General features: G+C 41.1%; 1 protein-coding gene across 1 annotated transcript in view; it reads left to right on the plus strand.

Moving 5' to 3' along the window:
- dnah9l (dynein, axonemal, heavy polypeptide 9 like) overlaps positions 1-15,086 on the plus strand; it is a 30,652-nt gene that overhangs the window by 14,623 nt on the left and 943 nt on the right. Inside the window, exons 43-66 of the mRNA XM_085438476.1 lie at positions 176-277; positions 397-531; positions 1,627-1,800; positions 1,936-2,068; positions 2,188-2,290; positions 2,422-2,544; positions 3,374-3,578; positions 3,939-4,103; positions 4,206-4,346; positions 4,490-4,660; positions 4,731-4,853; positions 4,945-5,138; positions 5,270-5,418; positions 5,585-5,712; positions 5,842-5,979; positions 6,166-6,255; positions 6,344-6,535; positions 6,695-6,814; positions 7,173-7,232; positions 7,396-7,578; positions 7,837-8,019; positions 8,346-8,461; positions 8,695-8,807; positions 8,899-9,039. Coding sequence (XP_085294602.1) covers positions 176-277; positions 397-531; positions 1,627-1,800; positions 1,936-2,068; positions 2,188-2,290; positions 2,422-2,544; positions 3,374-3,578; positions 3,939-4,103; positions 4,206-4,346; positions 4,490-4,660; positions 4,731-4,853; positions 4,945-5,138; positions 5,270-5,418; positions 5,585-5,712; positions 5,842-5,979; positions 6,166-6,255; positions 6,344-6,535; positions 6,695-6,814; positions 7,173-7,232; positions 7,396-7,578; positions 7,837-8,019; positions 8,346-8,461; positions 8,695-8,807; positions 8,899-9,039 — 3,382 coding nt within the window. The remainder of the gene's footprint in view (positions 1-175; positions 278-396; positions 532-1,626; positions 1,801-1,935; positions 2,069-2,187; positions 2,291-2,421; positions 2,545-3,373; positions 3,579-3,938; positions 4,104-4,205; positions 4,347-4,489; positions 4,661-4,730; positions 4,854-4,944; positions 5,139-5,269; positions 5,419-5,584; positions 5,713-5,841; positions 5,980-6,165; positions 6,256-6,343; positions 6,536-6,694; positions 6,815-7,172; positions 7,233-7,395; positions 7,579-7,836; positions 8,020-8,345; positions 8,462-8,694; positions 8,808-8,898; positions 9,040-15,086) is intronic.

Consider the following 15,086-nt stretch of genomic DNA (forward strand, 5'->3'; position numbering starts at 1 on the left):
ACACTTTGAGTTTGTTGTTTGATTTGTTTTTTTGCCTTTTTCTCCAAAACTTGTGCTGCCTTGGATAGATTTTTGTAAGTTCATCTCTTCTCTTATTTCTTTATTATAGGATGTTCCTTATAACAAAGGTTATACTGTACTTTAGTTTCAGCTGTAAGGATGTTCTTGTTTCCAGGTGCTCTGCGAGGTAGAGATGAAGAGAATGTGTCTGACTCAGGCTAACGCTGATTTGGCTGAGGCTGCTGAGAAGCTAGACGCCCTGCGGAAAAAACTAGCTGTACGTCTGTTTAAATTGGACAGATTGGATTATTTGGTGCTTGACAACAAAATTAATTAGTTATTTGCAAATGCCAGCATTCATAATATTTTCATCTGTTCCTTTTTCTCCTTTCTCAGGAGCTGGATAGCAGTCTGGAAACTCTGAAAATAGCTTTTGAGAAGGCAACATCAGAGAAACTTCGCTTTCAGGAAGAGGTCAACCGCACAAACAAGACAATAGAGCTAGCTAATCGGCTGGTCAAAGGACTAGAGGTAAGTATACAATGCTGTGCAAAAGACTTAAGCCACCTCTCATTTCTTTATATTCTGCTGGGGAAAAAGGGAAATGGATTCAGTGATTTACTTAAAAATGTTCTGACCTACATGGAAATACAGTATAGGCAAAAACAGACTTTGCCTGCTATGACTACCTTTATTGTGCAACACAGCCTAAACTCTCTCAAGAAGCTCCAGTAGTCTTCAGGAAAAGCTCTCCAGGCAGCTTGAAGGACATTGAAAGCTCTTCTTTGGATGTTGGCTGACTATTGTTCTGTTGTGTCCAGATGATCCCACACTGCTTCAATAATGTTGATGTCCAGGCTCTGATAGTGTTAATTGTGTGTTTTTCTATCCATTTATGCTTTTACTGCATATGAAGTGCATTGAGGATTCTTGTCACGCTGAGGAATTAAGTAATCATTTGAACCACAAATGTGACATTTGTATTCATGACTCCATCAGACCTGTTGTCACTGATTTTCAGTCCAGTTCTTGTGTATTTGTCTTTTCAGTCTTTTCCCCCAGTTTCCCCTCTTTAATAAGGGGAACCTCTTAGTCTCAGCGACCCCTCCACTGAGACTATTTCTGAATACGCTTCAAGGAACAGTTCATTTAAGGGCTAGATGCATCTCTCGGATCCTGTGTCATTGTTTCTGTGTTTTGTGTCTTTGTTAAATTTTTTCTTATTTCTTGAGGACACTGTTCAGATACTGTTCATGTGCTTTAGATTGTTTTTTAATGCCTGCCACTTCTTTTGCCCTCCACTTGCCAGGTTTCCCTCAATTTTTTTAGGGACACACTACACACCATGCTGCTGCCAGTTTTTGGGGCTAATAGCTCTAATACTATTTTATTCCTGTCAAACTGTGTTATCTTTGCATTTTTGGTAGATTTAACTGAAGAGATAAAAACAAATTATGTGTTTTTGTAGGCTGCTAGTAACAATAAACCTAAGGATTCAAAAGCAGCCAATATCCAAAGAAAAAATATGAAAGACCTTCAGAAATCTTGGGTTACTATTGCTCAAGACCATTTTAAAAAGCTGTCTGAGTGTTACACAGAGCAGCTGTGTCTGTGTGTGTTTTTCAGAGTGAGAACGTGCGCTGGGCTCACTCAGTGGCTCAGTACCATGAGCAGGAGGAAACACTTTGTGGGGACGTCCTTCTAACCGCAGCCTTCATCTCTTATGCCGGATCCTTCTCAAAGAAGTACAGGAAAGAGCTGCTGGACAACCTCTGGATGCCGTTCCTACACAGCCAGAAGGTTTAAAATCTTAAAACACTGAGATATTTCTTTTAGTTTTCTTCTGCAAATGCAGTTATTCCCTCCAGTATCTTTGCCGTTCCACAACAGATTGTGTCTTATTTCTCTATGAACACACACCACTGTTTCTATCAGATGTCCATTCCCATGACGGAGGGCTTAGATCCAGTGTTGATGTTGACTGATGATGCAATGGTTGCCCAGTGGAACAATGAAGGCTTACCAGGAGACAAAATGTCTACCCAGAATGCCACCATACTTACTAACTGTGAGTGGAGTTTTTCACTTAGTGTAACTGGCTTTTTATAACAAACATTACAAACGCTACGGTACTAGGTTTTCTTCTTAGCACATCTCTGTGTATAAATAAGGAGTTTATTGTTGCAGGTGAGCGCTGGCCTCTCCTTATCGACCCTCAGCTGCAGGGCATCAAATGGATTAAGAGTCGCTATGGTAACAGCCTCAAGGTTGTCAGTCTGGGGCAGAGAGGGTGAGCGTTTCCTTTGTTGATGCTTGCTTGAGGCCTCGAGGATGTGTAAATTTGTTTAGTAGCAATTCAGAAATAATAACAGTGCTACAATTTCTACAGTTTTTATAAATTAATCTTAAATGTTGTTCCAGATATGTAGATGTTATTGAACAGGCTGTAGTGGCAGGGGACACTGTCCTCATCGAGAACCTCGAGGAGACCATTGACCCCGTTATTGACCCACTTCTGGGTCGACACACAATCAAGAAGGGCAGGTAACACACAGAATTGCTGTGATCGAGTTTTTCTCCTTTCTGCAGATGCTTTAAGAACTGGACTAAATTTGTAGATGCAGTTATTTTGGGTTCAGGGTAACAACATTTCCACACAGATATTAGTGAATGAAGCCCAATTTAAGGGAAAGCTTTTTCCTTGAAGAATTACTGCATTACTTGGTTAAGTACTCACCTAGCCATCAGGGCAGATAGTAGCAGATAAGGACACAGAAAAACAAAAGCCCCGTAAAAACAAAATCTGCCAGTAAAGTACAAAAAAAGATGTTGTTATAGATTAAACGTGACCTAGAAAAGAAACTGTAAGACTCCAGGAGAATTCAATCAATTTTCACATATTTATTAAAAAATGAACACATGAACAGAGCTGATGTGTTTCATCAGAAATATATTGATCTATGTTCAGTCCTGTCTGTAGGGTTTTGTGAACCTTTCAATACATGTTTACACGTTGAAAGCAGACAAGGTGGTATAAGGGTTATGGATCAGAAGGAAGAAGAAGTGGGTAAATTCAGAAGGAGAAAATGGTTAGGAGGCTGGTGGGGGTGGGATGGTAGAGAGTGGGTAAAGAGAGAGGATAATTGGAAGGGTGGGTGGGGGGGTCTAAGGAGGTATGGGGAAAAGTGGGTAAGGTAGAAAGGAGGGAAAGGGGTAGGGGTGGGGTATAAGGAAGTAAGGATCTTATCACTTATCCACAACTTGCTCATCAATGCCACTTTTCCATGTATCGAAGATCATTCATATGACACTGGGTTCATTCATTTTATCATGCTCTACTCTCTTCTTCTTCCTTGCTACTACGCTGCTACAGTTGTATAAAGGTTGGAGACAAAGAGTGTTTCTTCCACCCAGCCTTCAGACTGATTCTCCACACTAAGCTGGCTAGTCCTCACTATAAGCCAGAGATTCAAGCCCAGACCACCCTCATTAATTTCACAGTGACCAGAGATGGATTGGAGGACCAGCTCCTGGCCCAGGTGGTGAATCAAGAGAGGCCAGACCTTGAGCAGCTTAAGGTAGAGTGGAACAGTTGATGGAGTTCTCTGTTGATGAGTCTGTCCTTTTTGTACTGCCTGTCCGGGTCCGGCAGTCTAAGAGTTTAAGAAACGTTAAGGCCTTCCTCTCGCCAACCACTGCCTTTTGCTTCACATGGGGGCAGCATGCAATCTCCCACTTAATGCCTTCCTCTCTTGTGTACAAGACCCGGGTTACCTGAACTCGATTTGCTGTTTGGTATTTAGCTGTCCCAGTGCATGTTGGAGTTCATCGTTTAATGAGGCCAGCTGGCATTATTTCATCTCTGTTGCAGGTTTTGGTTTTCATCATTCTGGTTCCATTTATGCTTCTTTTTATATATTTGCATCGTCTTCCTACAGAGTGAACTGACAAAGCAGCAGAACATGTTTAAGATTGAGCTGAAGCTTCTGGAGGACGAGCTGCTAACCCGGCTGTCTGCTGCAGAGAGTAACTTCCTTGGTGACAATGTGCTGGTGGAGAAGCTTGAGACGACAAAGCACACTGCTGCTGAGATTGAGATGAAGGTATCAGGTTACATGTCTGCGTTGTTGCAGTAAAATGAATGGTTAACCTACTTTTTACTCCCTTTCATATTTTTTCTTTTTTCTGTCATCTCTCATTCGCAGGTTCTGGAAGCAAAAGTTAACGAAGTAAAGATAAACGAGGCCAGAGAGCACTATCGCCCTGTTGCTGTCAGAGCTTCTCTGCTCTACTTTATCATGAATGATCTTAACAAGATCAACCCCATGTACCAGTTCAGCCTCAAGGTAACCAGAAGCAAATATAGGACCTGACCACAACCTAGGAACCAACAACTGAATTTAACAGAAGATGTAAAATATCCAAATTTATGTGAAATTATGCAGCAAACAAATACATCCTACGAATTGATTTGTCCTTTTGTTCTCAGGCCTTTAACGTTGTTTTCCACAAAGCAGTGGAGCTGGCAGAAGCCTGTGACGACGTAAACAGCAGAGTAAACACTCTCATAGACTGTGTTACATACTCCACCTTCAACTACATCAGCAGGGGACTATTTGAGAGAGACAAGCTCACCTTTACGGCACAGCTGGCCTTCCAGGTGTGTGTGTGTTTGTGGAAGGGTTAGACAAAGACTGTGTTTGTCCCTGACTGTGTTCTCCCTATTTCAGTTGCTCCTGATGAGTAAGGAGATAGTTGTGAGAGAGTTGGACTTCTTGCTGCGTTTTAACATTGACCACAGCTACATCAGCCCCCTTGACTTTCTTTCCAACTCGGCCTGGAGCGCCATCAAGGTTCACAGGCACATACACGCAGCATTTATTTTTGTTGGCATTTGAATTGCAATGCAAATCAAAAACTGCTCTCTCTCTTGTATCGGTCCAGGTTATGAGTTTCACTGATGAGTTTCGTGGTCTGGATCGGGATATTGAAGGTTCACCCAAGCGCTGGAAGAAGCTGGTGGAGTCAGAGTGTCCTGAGAAGGAGAAGTTTCCTCAGGAGTGGAAGGGAAAAAGCTCGCTGCAGAAACTGATCATGATGAGAGCCCTGAGGCCTGACCGAATGACCTATGCTCTAAGGTGATGAGGATTTGTTTTCCTGCTTGTTTAACTGTGTTTTTGTCTTTTCTATTTTTTAAGTGTATTTCCATATAAGGACTATTAAAAGCAGTGTTTGTTCATTCGTTTATGTCAATATAACCCGACTCTAGGAACTTTGTTGAAGAGAAGCTCGGTGTGAAGTATACAGAGGGACGAAAGACTGAATTTGCAAAGTCCTTTAGAGAAAGTGGTCCTTCCTCCCCTATTTTCTTCATCCTCTCCCCAGGAGTGGACCCACTTAAAGATGTCGAATCGCTGGGTACTGTTCAGAAAGCTGCATGCATCCAAACACAACTGCCTGATCGCACACTGTAATGTGTTGATTTATTAATAATTTAAGTGTCCAGCCATTTCTTTACAATTCAGTGACAACCTAAAAGAGTGTTAAGGTTAGCACATAAAAAATCAGTCCTTTGTTTTCCCAGGAAGGAAGCTGGGTTTCACTATTGACCTTGGGAAGCTTCACAATGTCTCCCTGGGTCAAGGACAGGAAACTGTGGCTGAACTCGCCATGGAAAAGGCCGCTAAGGAGGGTCACTGGGTTATATTGCAGGTCCAGTTAAAAGAAACACATTTTCTTATGTTAGAATGGGGAGAATCTGAAAAAGAAATCAGCATGACAGTGCCTGTGGAGTATGCTACAGTTATTGAGCTTTGATTATGTGTTTCCATTTCCCTGCAGAACATCCATCTGGTTGCTCGCTGGCTGGGTGCGCTTGAGAAGCTCCTGGAGCGCTGCTGTGAAGACAGCCATCCGGACTACAGAGTGTTTATGAGCGCTGAGCCGGCATCTACGGCCCAAGAACACATTATCCCACAGGTAAAGATTCAGCAAGCATGCAAGAAAAGTCACACTTTGTCTCACTTTAACACTTTAATGTAACATCTACATAAGGAATTTATTCTCCCAGCTGTCTTAACCTATACCAGCATTGCATTCATTGAATTACAGTTGAACACTTTAATAGTGACATGAAATTTTTATTTTTTTATTTTTTTTACTCAGGGAATTCTGGAAAATGCTATAAAGATCACCAATGAACCTCCTACAGGCATGCATGCTAATCTACATGCTGCTCTGGATAACTTTGACCAGGTGATTTTTTTTTTTTCTTTCCTTGTGTTCTTTGTGCATTTGTTTTGATTTATTTATCAATTCACTTATTGCTTTGCCCTCTCTCCAGGACATCCTGGATCAGTGCAGCCGTGAGCAGGAGTTTAAGACCATCCTGTTTTCTCTCTGTTACTTTCACGCCTGTGTGGCGGAGAGGAGGAAGTTTGGGCCCCAGGGTTGGAACAGAAAGTATCCATTCAGCACTGGAGATCTGACTATATCAGTTAATGTCCTTTACAATTACCTGGAGGCTAATGCACAGGTGGGTTTTGTTGTTGTTGTGGATAGGAAGCATGGTGTATAACTGGATGACCGAAACACTGATGTATGAGGTTGTCAGTGGTGCTGCGAGTGACGGTGCCACAGGCGAATTAGGGTTGTGATTGCCTTGGCAGTGATTTTTATAATTATGATGACACAGGTGCCATGGGAGGACCTGAGGTATTTGTTTGGGGAAATCATGTATGGAGGACACATCACTGATGACTGGGACAGACGCCTCTGCAGAACTTATCTGGAAGAATACATGCAGCCCAATCAGGTTTGTGTGTGTGACAGTAAAAGAAAACATGGACGTAGTGTGCCAGCAAACCTGGCTGTGTTCTGCAGAAAAAGAACAGGCTTCTCCGCAGGCATTATATGGTAGCCAAATGTAACTGCTCTTCTTGTGCAGACTTGGGCCATTTTGGGTTGAAAATCAGCTCCAGTTAGAGCAGATTGACTACTTTTTTACTATAGACTGTCCATAAAAGCTAAAAAAAAATACTGGCATGAGTTCCTGGCAACCAGTTGCACCAGACCGAGGGAATTTTGCCGTCTGGGTTTGGAATAATTTTATGTTTTGTACAGTATGTGAGTCCCACAGCTAACAATACTTCTCTCTGTTTTGTGTCTCCTAGTTTGACCGGAAGCTTGCATTGGCACCGGGATTTGTCATTCCCTCCAACCTGGATTATCAGGTAAATTAAATCCAGTAGTTTTTTATTAAAGTTTACTTTACACTATTGTACCTTAAACCCTGAAAAAATATTGTCATGTAAATGAATATTAAAGGCCAGTTTTCATACTAAATAATTCTGACTGTACAGCTCATTAAATGAAAATGTTACTCTGCATCTCCAGGGCTACCATGATTTCATAGATGAGATGCTGCCCCATGAGAGCCCAGTGCACTATGGGTTGCATCCCAATGCAGAAATTGAGTTCCTGACAGTGACATCAGATAACCTTTTTCACACTCTGCTGGAGCTGCAGTCCCCTGATGTTGTGATTGGAGAGGGAGCCTCACAAACACTAGAAGAGAAGGTACAGTAGATGTACAGGTTTTTTTTTTTCTTGGAAGGTATAAAAAGACAATTATAGATCAAAACCAGTGACCAGTGAAGTCATAAAACAGATAAAAAGTACAGAAACAGATACATTCACTCCTCTAATGTTTAAATTATTCACAGTAGGAACACAGTTAGCCCGCTTCTCTAATTCTAGGAGAACCAAGATAGAAATGAGCAAACCAGTAAATCCAACATCTTGGACTGACTATATACTTGCTCTACACACATCCAGGTGAAATCAATTTTAGATGAAGTTCTGGAAAAGCTGCCAGAGGTGTACAACATGACCGACATCACTTCCAAGACAGCTGAACGATCGCCATACATCCTGGTGTGCTTCCAGGAATGTGAGCGCATGAACACACTCATTTATGAGATACGCCGCTCGCTGAAGGAGCTTGACCTTGGACTCAAGGTATGCTTGACACCTTTGTGTGTTTGAATGGGTATTTACAGTAGAAGTAGAAAACTAGTCTGGATAATATATAAACACAGAAGCCATCACAGCACAGACTGTCATCACAGCAGAGTGTGTGTCAAACAAATGATGTAAGGATGAAAAGAAGCCTGCATCAGGAGAAATCAGAGAAGCTTTTGCTCTTTATGCAAAAATGTGTTCAGCTGAGTTTCTGACAGTATTTACACTGCTGCTTTAGAGGTCACGTGTTAATGTCTCACTGATGTTAAATTACTACATGCATAAATTCTGATCTGTGCGGTTATACTGTTGCTCTCTCAAAGGGTGAACTGGCCATGTCCTCTGAGATGGAGAAGCTACAGGCAGCCTTGTTCTTTGACAACGTCCCAGATAGCTGGACCAAGCTTGCCTACCCCTCAACTTACAGCCTGGCAATATGGTGTGTTTTTCTTTCTCCAGGGGATGGATTTCCCAAATCTTATATAAGACTCTGCATTTAATTTCAGCTGATGCAATTTTGCATAATGTGCAAGGGAATCAAATAAGCCAAGGTATTGTACTGTTATACATTTCATATAGTGAAGAGTTGAGTTACAGTGCCCTATATAGTTTCCACATGACTGACATCATCCAAACAGCTGTCTCGGTCTATTTCCTTTCATTTGATGTCAGGTATAACGACGTGATGCAGCGTTGCAAAGAACTTGACAGCTGGACTCAGGACCTGTCTCTGCCCAGTGTTGTCTGGCTGTCTGGGCTGTTCAACCCACAGTCCTTTCTCACTGGTAAAATTCATTTACAGCATATAGAAAATTTGTACTAATACATTGACTTCTAACCAATTCTTAGTTATTTCATCGTGTCCTTGCATTCCAGCTGTGATGCAGTCTCTGGCACGTAAGAATGAGTGGCCTCTTGATAAAGTGAATCTGACAGTGGATGTGACCAAGAAGTTTAAAGAAGAGTTCAACCAACCAGCCAGGGAGGGTGCATATGTGTATGGACTTTATATGGAAGGTAGAAACACTGCCACTTATTTTCTGCTTATTGTGGTGCAGCTTGCAGAACCACAGGCCACTTCTTTGTGCATAATTCTCCTTGTCTGTGTTTTAGTTCAAATAAAATCATACATTTAACTGTGTATATGTACCTTTGCACTGGGGACAGTTTTCCAGTTGTCTGTCTGTCCTGTTGTCACAATATCTCAAAGTAGCTTGAGGGAATTTCATTAAGTTTAGCGTAAACCTATGAGGTGCCGTAAGGGACATTATTACTGAAACGCTCTCACACACACTACTGAAACGCTCTCACACACACTACTGAAACGCTCTCACACACACTACTGAAATTTTAGCTCTCACACACACAACTGAAACGCTCTCACACACACTACTGAAACGCTCTCACACACACTACTGAAATTTTAGCTCTCACACACACTACTGAAACGCTCTCACACACACTACTGAAATTTTAGCTCTCACACACACAACTGAAACGCTCTCACACACACAACTGAAACGCTCTCACACACACTACTGAAATTTTAGCTCTCACACACACTACTGAAACGCTCTCACACACACTACTGAAATTTTAGCTCTCACACACACTACTGAAACGCTCTCACACACACTACTGAAATTTTAGCTCTCACACACACTACTGAAACGCTCTCACACACACTACTGAAATTTTAGCTCTCACACACACTACTGAAACGCTCTCACACACACTACTGAAACGCTCTCACACACACTACTGAAACGCTCTCACACACACTACTGAAATTTTAGCTCTCACACACACAACTGAAACGCTCTCACACACACTACTGAAACGCTCTCACACACACTACTGAAACGCTCTCACACACACTACTGAAATTTTAGCTCTCACACACACAACTGAAACGCTCTCACACACACTACTGAAACGCTCTCACACACACTACTGAAATTTTAGCTCTCACACACACAACTGAAACGCTCTCACACACACTACTGAAAAACCAAGGCATTTCAGTTGAACAGGAAGGCATTTCAGTTAAACAGGAAGGCATTTCAGTTGAACAGGAAGGCGTTTCAGTTGAACAGGAAGGCATTTCAGTCGAACAGGAAGGCATTTTAGTTAAACAGGAAGTTAATTCTTGACAAGGAAACTGAAGGAAAAAGTGTTAGATTTCAAACAAACCACTACACAGATGTCTACTCAGCAACCTGTTAGTTAGGGGTGGGTTTTTATAATCGATTTATTGATTAAAATCGATTCTGGCTTGGATAACGTGAAATCGATTCATTAAAATCCTGAATCGATTTTTTAATATAAATTTATTTTACCCGAAATGCCAGAATCTCTGGTGAAACCTCACAAAATTTCAACAACCACCAAACAGCTAAGACAGTAAATGAGAGCAGGTACGGCTTCTGCACAAAGACGTAAACACACAGCGCGGACCCGCGGATCAGAATCAGTGAGATGTCGCCTTTCTCTCCCAACAGCACGGACACGGTCGGGGCTGAAAGCCGACAGCTCGCTGACTCTGATCTGTCGGCAGGTCCGCACTTTGTTTTCACCCCGTTTTTGCGCCGATTCTAAAGCTGTTAGTTTGATCTCTCTCCAAACAATATTGACTGAACCAGCAGCAAAAGAAGATCCAAACTGCGCTTCACATAAACATCGTCATGAATTCCCTCACTGTTTTGCTTCCACCACGATAAAATCGCACGTCATGCACAGCCCTCTCTCTCTCTTTCTCTCTCTCTGTACTTCAAGAACAGTTTCCCGTCTAAAAATCTGTTTTCTGTATTATTCGCTTGCTTGTTATGCACAAGTCTACTGTTGTTTACAGCGCAGTCGGCCGCTGTTTTTTTTTTTTTTTCATTTTACATACTTCCGAAAAGAAAACCTAATTTCTGCCGTTCAATACTGAATAAATTTAAACTTTTTAAAATTATGCAAAATGCAAAACGTTAGCCGTGTCTCTAATAAAACCGCTGTAACGTCAGAGGTAACGTTCATATGTTAATGGTTTTCTTTCGTTTTTGATGTACTGCAGAATATTTTTTATTAAATCCCAGGCCAGGAAAACCACCTTCATGTTTTTATGTGTTTTATCTTCAGCTACTTTGACACAAAGGCATCTGCTGTGATGCTCACACCTTTGATAAAGTCTTGCGTGTGTCAGCTTCCTTTTTTTAAATACAAAAATATGTAAATGTACTGATCTGAATTATAATATTTCTGACTGTCAAAATTCCCCATAATCAAATCGAATTGAATTGAATCGAATCGTGGAACAAACCGATTCTGGACCTTAGTGAGACAGCTGCATTACTTAACAATATATTAGCCTCGGCATAAGTCAAAATTTAGAATAGCGGGAGACGTGCATTATCCTGTTTTTTTTTTTTTTTTGGCATATGTGCTTTTTGTCTTTTTTTAGCAAAGAAAAATATCTTAAAATCATCAATAAAACCAGGGAGAGAAGGCTTAGCGTTCCTCCATTTAGCACAATGGATATGATATTTACTCAAAAGTATTGTTAAGATATTCATTGTGTGTACTCATGTTGTACAGTGTTTAACTGCATTATGGTTACTGTGGTTTAACAGAGACAGTATTTTAGTTGCCACCACAAGGAGGCACTGTTTCATTGTAAGAGCACGGATGCTGCGTCATCACGCCCCTAAGAAAAAAAAAAGTATACCACAACGAAAATGGCACCCATGAGAAAAGTTTTGCCGCATGTTGATGAGGAATAAAGTTCCCAAAAATATTAAGGACATTTTTGCCTCCGTCGTCATTTTCCTTCGAGTTGATCGCTGTCGATGCTGCAATACTCAACAAGTATGATGATGTTAATAATGTCTGAGACATCCAATGCTAGATGATCCATATAAAAAAAATTATGATGTAATTCAAACAGTGGCACATCATTAATATTTAGGGAAATCCAATTTTTTAAGTTGCACCAAATACATTGTGTGATAGGGCATAGGAAAAAAAAAAGATGTTCTAGGGTTTCATTTTCATCAGTACAAAAAGAACACTGATCCACCTCAAAGCCAAATCTCTTTTTTTAGAAATTCTGCCACAGTATTAGTTTTGTTTAAAGTGTGTTTCTTTAACTTTAGGTAGAATAGGCTATTTCATAAATTTTTAGTATGCTTTATCCAGTGTATATGAAATAACTAAATTAGAACCATGCCATGTAACCATTCTGTTGTAACTATGAAATATTTTGTCTTTGAAGAAACTACTAACAAATTTTTTATTGCATTTTTATCAAACAGCTGACATTGCCCTAGCAATAAATTTGGGAGCACTGATGAGAAATTATTGTATATCATAAAAATTTTAATCAAATGAAGCAGAGGCAGTGGGACCAGTTCACAAAATTTGTTATATTCTCTTTGAGAACAGTTTAGACAATATTTTTCTGAAAAGTCTGTGTAACTTAGAATGACACCGTTATCATCCAACAAATCTGTTATGAATATAATATTTTTGTTCAAACCAGTCACTCTTGAAAATTGATTTTTGATTAAGTGTTATTACCCTATTATTCCATAAGGTTGAATTATGGGGAGAAGTTGAAAATCTCATTTTCCCAAAAATGCAACGTCTGTTTTGGAAAGTTTGATATCTTTATGGGGATTTTATTTGCCGCAAAATCACATTTCAAAATAAAGTCTAATCCTGTATACTATTTTATTAAACAAGAATCATGGGATGTGGAGCTAAGTAGTCTGGCTGTGACAGACAAGATTTTAACCATTTAATTCTAAGGGTGCCAACCATAAATTCCAATTCTGGAGTTTTGATACCACCTTTATTGTATCCCTTCACAAGCTGAGATCTTTCTATGTAATGGGTTTTATTCCTCCACAAAAATTCGAACACATTTCTATTTATGGTTTTCATGGTATTTATTGTTTTTTTATTTTTATATCATTTACGTGGCGCAAAAAAGGTTGGGGACTGCTGTACTAGCAGGTTGCTGAGTAGAAATCCTTGTAGTGTTTTGAAATATACCACTTTTTCCATCAGTTTCCTTGTCAGGAAACAACTTCCTGTTCAGCAGAAATGCCTCTGGTTTCAGTGGTGTGTGTGAGAGCGTTTCAGTAGTGTGTGTGAGAGCGTTTCAGTTGTGTGTGTGAGAGCGTTTCAGTAGTGTGTGTGAGAGCGTTTCGGTAGTGTGTGTGAGAGCTAAAATTTCAGTAGTGTGTGTGAGAGCGTTTCAGTAGTGTGTGTGAGAGCGTTTCAGTAGTGTGTGTGAGAGCGTTTCAGTAGTGTGTGTGAGAGCGTTTCAGTAGTGTGTGTGAGAGCTAAAATTTCAGTAGTGTGTGTGAGAGCTAAAATTTCAGTTGTGTGTGTGAGAGCTAAAATTTCAGTTGTGTGTGTGAGAGCGTTTCAGTAGTGTGTGTGAGAGCGTTTCAGTAGTGTGTGTGAGAGCGTTTCAGTAGTGTGTGTGAGAGCTAAAATTTCAGTAGTGTGTGTGAGAGCGTTTCAGTAGTGTGTGTGAGAGTGTTTCAGTAGTGTGTGTGAGAGCGTTTCAGTAGTGTGTGTGAGAGCGTTTCAGTAGTGTGTGTGAGAGCTAAAATTTCAGTAGTGTGTGTGAGAGCGTTTCAGTAGTGTGTGTGAGAGCGTTTCAGTAGTGTGTGAGAGAGCGTTTCAGTAGTGTGTGTGAGAGCGTTTCAGTAGTGTGTGTGAGAGCGTTTCAGTAGTGTGTGTGAGAGCGTTTCAGTAGTGTGTGAGAGAGCGTTTCAGTAGTGTGTGTGAGAGCGTTTCAGTAGTGTGTGTGAGAGCGTTTCAGTAGTGTGTGTGAGAGCTAAAATTTCAGTAGTGTGTGTGAGAGCGTTTCAGTAGTGTGTGTGAGAGCGTTTCAGTAGTGTGTGTGAGAGCGTTTCAGTAGTGTGTGTGAGAGCGTTTCAGTAGTGTGTGTGAGAGCTAAAATTTCAGTAGTGTGTGTGAGAGCGTTTCAGTTGTGTGTGTGTGAGAGCGTTTCAGTAGTGTGTGTGAGAGCGTTTCAGTAGTGTGTGTGAGAGCGTTTCAGTAGTGTGTGTGAGAGCGTTTCAGTAGTGTGTGTGTGAGAGCGTTTCAGTAGTGTGTGTGTGAGAGCGTTTCAGTAGTGTGTGTGTGAGAGCTAAAATTTCAGTAGTGTGTGTGAGAGCGTTTCAGTTGTGTGTGTGAGAGCGTTTCAGTAGTGTGTGTGAGAGCGTTTCAGTAGTGTGTGTGAGAGCGTTTCAGTAGTGTGTGTGAGAGCTAAAATTTCAGTAGTGTGTGTGAGAGCGTTTCAGTAGTGTGTGTGAGAGAGTTTCAGTAGTGTGTGTGAGAGCTAAAATTTCAGTAGTGTGTGTGAGAGCGTTTCAGTAGTGTGTGTGAGAGAGTTTCAGTAGTGTGTGTGAGAGAGTTTCAGTAGTGTGTGTGAGAGCGTTTCAGTAGTGTGTGTGAGAGCTAAAATTTCAGTAGTGTGTGTGAGAGTGTTTCAGTAGTGTGTGTGAGAGCGTTTCAGTTGTATGTGTGTGAGAGCGTTTCAGTTGTGTGTGTGAGAGCGTTTCAGTAGTGTGTGTGAGAGCGTTTCAGTAGTGTGTGTGAGAGCGTTTCAGTTGTGTGTGTGTGAGAGCGTTTCAGTAGTGTGTGTGAGAGCGTTTCAGTAGTGTGTGTGAGAGCGTTTCAGTAGTGTGTGTGTGAGAGCTAAAATTTCAGTAGTGTGTGTGAGAGCGTTTCAGTTGTGTGTGTGTGAGAGCGTTTCAGTAGTGTGTGTGAGAGCGTTTCAGTAGTGTGTGTGAGAGCGTTTCAGTAGTGTGTGTGTGAGAGCTAAAATTTCAGTAGTGTGTGTGAGAGCGTTTCAGTTGTGTGTGTGTGAGAGCGTTTCAGTAGTGTGTGTGAGAGCTAAAATTTCAGTAGTGTGTGTGAGAGCGTTTCAGTAGTGTGTGTGAGAGCGTTTCAGTAGTGTGTGTGAGAGCGTTTCATTAATAATGTCCCTTACGGCACCTCATATAAACCGTTCACTTGGGCTCAAGATTTAATGATTGGAATTTGATGATCAGAGATCACTG

Source organism: Copadichromis virginalis, linkage group LG18, assembly GCF_057382275.1.
Source record: "Copadichromis virginalis isolate Kocher_CV1m ecotype Utaka linkage group LG18, C_Virginalis_male_GT1.1, whole genome shotgun sequence".
In the NCBI taxonomy this organism is placed as follows: Eukaryota; Metazoa; Chordata; class Actinopteri; order Cichliformes; family Cichlidae; genus Copadichromis; species Copadichromis virginalis.